Raw genomic sequence first — 5778 nt, 5'->3', positions numbered from 1 at the left:
TAGAGAAAGAATTGTGCTGCGCAATTCGAAAGATTCCTGCTGCGTAATTCGAAAGAAAGTGCTTCGTAGAATAGGAATGTTTTTGTTGATGTATACATTTCTTTGTCTAGATCGTTAACTGTGTAGCTGCTTGTGCCACCGGCTCTTGTGTCCCCCTTCCCCCCTCCCTCACACTTTGTAAGTTACTCGGCGAAACTAACGTACAAAGAGTCATTTATTCGTCTCATTTCGTACCGATAACGTCGATAGCGTTGCGTCAGGTTTGTAACGTATTATAACCTATTGGTGGCGTCGGTTCTTTATTACTTTCATTACTGTGTTTTTCGCATTATACATTACTATATTTTTTAACTTCGTAACATATATTTTTTTTTATAGAGGTGACGCGCAAGTAAACTCAAGTACTTCAAAACAAAATTTCGCATGCGTTTCTGTAGTATTATTTAAGTATATTTAGTTGTGAACTTTCGAAATCTTGCAAATATTTTCAACTCTATTCTAGTGTATTAGTGGTGTGTATATCTCATATTCTAGTAACGAACATTCATAGTATAATTCTTGCAACTGCTTACTGTTACGTCGCGTAACACTACCTAGCCGAGGCCACACACCGCTGGCAATATGGCAACCAGATGTCTTCGGATATTTGCAGCGTATCTTCCATGATTTCAAGGACCTTCCATAAATCACATAGATTTCCTAGAAAAGGTCCTCCAAACGAAACAAACATCTGGTCCGGAAGAACTTCTAGCGACTATTGTCTACCACGGCTTAACAAGGGAAAGTCAGTTTTTGTCACGTACGCTGCAACTTTCCTCCCACTAACCACTTTCTCTCGAGGGCGGTTAAGGCCCTTCGTTTAACCAATTAAAACGAAGCCTATTCCCTCACTCTCCTAAATAACATCGGCACCAACCAATCCGATGGTCCCGTGCGCTAGACACACTCATCCTTAGCTCTCCTCCGAGACAGCATCGTCTTCCAAGAGTACTGTGTTTGCATCCTTCGAACGGTCAACATCCTTCGAGCGGGTATACACACCCGCAGATCACTCAGTCACTCACTCATCTCGTACATACGCACCAGTGTAACTATCCTCGTTATAAGTTGTGGAATAAACGGTGAAATATAACTTACTACTGTGTCTTATTCAAATCAACCACCTCTGTTATCCTAAACGAAACAGGGGAACGACTACTTCGCGGCGTCGATTCACCGAATCGTAGCGAGAAGTTACGCCCCTCGCTGACGCGTTTTCCTCGCGACCGCGTCTCTCCGCGAACGGTCGTAACATTTGGTCCTTCGAGCCGGATCATCAGTGGCCGTGGACAGTTTTGTCCCCATCCGGTCGAAGCATTTGGTCCTTCGAGCCGGATAATCAGTGGCAGTGGATAGTTTTGTCACTCATCCGGTCGAAACATTTGGTCCTTCGAGCCGGATTCAGTGACAAGTGATAAGTGTGGACACGTAACCGGTCGAATCATTCGATCCTCAAAGCCGCATCACGCGTCAAGTGAAAAGCGCATACCAGTGACACCCACTATCATACAGTGCCACGTGAATCCAACATAACCAGCAGCGGAAGCGTTACCCCCCCAGCGAGGTCAGTAACGACAAGGATCGTCACCCTTGAAGAGGTATTATTCGGTGGTTAAAACGCAACCACGCAACCTCCTGCCGCAACTGGACAATCTTCAACAGAAGTAAGTTATAACCATCCACTCTTAATTATCGAACAAAAAATGGCCACCGGAAACGAACTTACCGCCTTGCGTCGACGCCGGGGTTATTGCATCGGCCACTTTACACGCTTATCGAAAAAACTGGATGAAATCGAACAATCCGGCTGTCCGCGAGAGAACGAGCTAATTCAAATCAAAACTCGTCTGGACACATACGAAACGGAGCTCCGCGCCATTCAAAATGAAATTGTAAGCATCGACGAGGAGGAGTCCGCGCGCGGCTTTGAAATAGCCGACGAGTACGAGAGACTAGAACTCCGATTAACTACTCAACTGAGCAACCTACGACTAACTACGACGTCACAATCGACAAACGGCGAATCAGCTGCCGGTCGCGAGTCTGCTTCGCTCAAACTACCGGAGATTCGAATACCCACCTTTGATGGCACGCTCGAGAATTGGCAGGCATTTTACGATTCCTTCTCGTCAACGATAGATCAAAACGAACAACTAACCCCAGTCCAAAAATTCTATCACCTCCGATCAGCCTTGACTGGGAGGGCCGCGCGAAGTATACAATCGCTAGCCATCACCGAGTCAAACTATGCAATCGCCGTTGACGTACTTAAGGAAAAATTCGACTGCCACCGTCAAATCTGCATGCGCCACTTAGACTTGCTTTTCGACTATCCGAAAATAGTTAAGGAGACACCCGAAGCCATAGACGACTTTCTCGAGACGGTCAAGATAAATATCCAAGCGTTAGAGAACCTCGGTGACCCAATCACATCCGACACCGTTCTTCTCAAATTACTCACATGGAAGCTACCCCCAGCCATCATTCGCAAATGGCAACGCACCTTACCCGACAAGAAATTACCGTCATACAAGCACTTAATAGACTTCTTGCAAACAAGGACAAACGGCGATCAAACGAACGCTCCAACACCAATGAGAAAGGGGGATACCCACCAACACACTCGTCACCGACAAAACGTACGGCATGAACGAACACACATTACAGATTGGATGTGGATGTGTCCGACCTGCAAGGGATCTCACGAACTCAGATATTGCAAGGTTTTTAAGGCCAAATCGGCTACAAAACGCCTCGAAGTTGTAAAACGGGCATCGCTCTGTATAAATTGCTTAGGCAAAGGGCATTCACTCACCCAATGCACATCCGGTTTATGTCACATGTGCGGGCAACGCCATCACACATATTTACACCGAGCGCTCACTCAGGTCAGTCCACGGGTTTCAAGCGATCGGGCCTCAAGCGATCGGTATTCAAGCGATCGGTATTCCAGCGGTCGGTCAACGAGCGGTCGGTCGTCTGGAGATCGATCGTCGGGCGGTCGTTCGCCGCACAACCGATTCTCTAATGGACGATCTCCACCTGGATCATCGCAACAGCACTTTACACATCGATCGAGACGCACAACCGAAGTTTCGCGGAGATCTACCCAGTCGACTCCAAAAGACCGAAAATCTCATCCTCCACATGAATCTCAAGCATCGTGGAACAAAGGCACCGACCGAAGCTCATCGCCCAAACACCAATCGAAGACGAGGAAGAATTAAATAACAACCTGCGCATTTCTAGCCGCTCCACGCCGATTCAGCTCCCGGCGAGGATACTGCGCGAAAATCATCACAGACAACGGCACCAACTCCGTCAAGGCTAACAGGGAGTTGCTGGGAATTCGGACCCCATGGCAGTCCGACGAACCCAAGAAGAGGGGCACAAGTTTTCTCAACGGCCGGCAGATACAATAGATTCTCAACCCTTCAAATTCGCCATCCCGTATCACCCAATCCGAGTGATCTCCCTATCCTCATTCCCGGTCACTTCCCAATAAGTGACGCACTAACGAATTTACGGGAGCGTGATTTCAGGACAGCCTTACCATGCCGGCATCCAGTTGGCAGAGTATCCACCCGACCAAACACCACTTCAGGAGCTGAGGGAATCATAAGGAACGCTACCGTGTACACGGCAAGTCGCGGTCACGACATCCAACGGTCATTCTCCACCGAGGGTCATCCCTAAGAGAATGCGATTCGAGCGGGTCATCGGGGGGAGTCCAGCCTCCCAATCAACCTCAAACCGCCGCACCGCGCTTGAGCCAAGCTCATCCAGCAGAATACGGGTCATCAACAATCAACATGGAGTTGGGCGGCAGCTCCAATTAACTCTACCTTTACAGAACTTTTGATCGGTACCCTCTCAACGGGGGGAGTATGTTACGTCGCGTAACACTACCTAGCCGAGGCCACACACCGCTGGCAATATGGCAACCAGATGTCTTCGGATATTCGCAGCGTATCTTCCATGATTTCAAGGACCTTCCATAAATCACATAGATTTCCTAGAAAAGGTCCTCCAAACGAAACAAACATCTGGTCCGGAAGAACTTCTAGCGACTATTGTCTACCACGGCTTAACAAGGGAAAGTCAGTTTTTGTCACGTACGCTGCAACTTTCCTCCCACTAACCACTTTCTCTCGAGGGCGGTTAAGGCCCTTCGTTTAACCAATTAAAAACGAAGCCTATTCCCTCACTCTCCTAAATAACATCGGCACCAACCAATCCGATGGTCCCATGCGCTAGACACACTCATCCTTCGCTCTCCTCCGAGACAACATCGTCTTCCAAGAGTACTGTTTTTGCATCCTTCGAACGGTCAACATCCTTCGAGCGGGTAGACACACCCGCAGATCACTCAGTCACTCACTCATCTCGTACATACGCACCAGTGTAACTATCCTCGTTATAAGTTGTGGAATAAACGGTGAAATATAACTTACTACTGTGTCTTATTCAAATCAACCACCTCTGTTATCCTAAACGAAACAGGGGAACGACTACTTCGCGGCGTCGATTCACCGAATCGTAGCGAGAAGTTACGCCCCTCGCTGACGCGTTTTCCTCGCGACCGCGTCTCTCCGCGAACGGTCGTAACACTTACATTGCATTCATGGTATTCGCAAACATTTGTTCGATATCTAGAAATATCTTGTAATTTTAAATTAATATTTTTCATACGTAAAAGAAAAGTAGCACTATTTTCTAAATAAACGTTTGATAGAGAAAAGATGAAAGACATCGAAACTATATTTCGCTTCTTTTCTACTCCCCATCCCATCCCACCCCACACTACCCATAAACAATTCTATTTTTAGGGAATATTTTTGACCGCGTGCAATGCGGTTTGTAGAGTCAGTGTTTGCTCCGCAAAAGTATTTTTCAATATTTTCCAATCACGGTCGTTTTGATTAAATTCAATTAAATAATCACACGCGAAAGTAGTCAAATTTTATCAAACAATTTTCTACGCGACATTAGAGCTCTTGTTCGCCGGTTATAATTTTTGCGGTCGTGGTAATGTGGTCTTATTTTATATTCTTTTGAATATTCTTTTTCGATAATAGAGTCAGTGCATCAAGAAGACAAAGCCTCTGCAGGATCTCAAGAATGTAAGTAGTTTTACGTATTGTATTTCAATTTGTTCTATTTATTATATATTTTTTTTGAAATATTGTTAATTATACAATAAAACGATTGATAATTTAGAAAGCTGTAAATGTCCTTTTTAATTGAAATAAAGTCTTAAAATCTTAACATTAAGGTACAATAAAACTGTCTGATACGTATCAAAAATCAGTGAATGTTTTATTCTCAAACTTTTATATTAGAGTTTCAATTTATATACTTATCAGAGTTTAGTCTTTATTGTTGTTAAATTTCCATGCTTATCATTATGTATTAACAATATTAATGATATTTTCTGTTTTGTTATAGACATATCACAGCTTAAACTTCTTTGTCTTTTTTGGGAATGCTCCAACGATGGCTCAAAAGCCAAGAATGTAAGTAACTTCACATATCTTACTTGAATTATGTGTATTCTGTATATTTTTTTCAATACTATTGATTAAGAAATACAATTTGATTGAAAATTTCATGGGTTAGGGTTTTCTAAGATTATTCTTCTATTAAAATAAAAAAAGTGTTAAAGTCTTAATACCAAATTATAAAACAAATGACTAATATATTTAAAAAATCGTTAGATTTTTGATTTCTAGATTTTAA

At 44.1% G+C, this 5778-nt stretch overlaps 1 protein-coding gene across 1 annotated transcript; it reads left to right on the top strand.

Moving 5' to 3' along the window:
- Window positions 1-1742: 1742 nt before the first annotated feature.
- Window positions 1743-5162, top strand: LOC117241420 (the record flags this gene model as incomplete). Its single annotated transcript, XM_033507353.1, has 2 exons — window positions 1743-2927; window positions 5118-5162. Coding segments are annotated over exons 1-2 (1230 nt in total), but the record flags the coding sequence as incomplete, so codon positions are not given.
- Window positions 5163-5778: the final 616 nt, after the last annotated feature.

The sequence above is a fragment of the Bombus vosnesenskii genome, unplaced genomic scaffold (genome assembly GCF_011952255.1).
Source record: "Bombus vosnesenskii isolate JDL3184/JDL3185 unplaced genomic scaffold, Bvos_JDL3184-5_v1.1 scf7180000015837, whole genome shotgun sequence".
Taxonomy (NCBI): domain Eukaryota; kingdom Metazoa; phylum Arthropoda; class Insecta; order Hymenoptera; family Apidae; genus Bombus; species Bombus vosnesenskii.
This window is presented reverse-complemented; position numbering and strand designations above follow the sequence as displayed.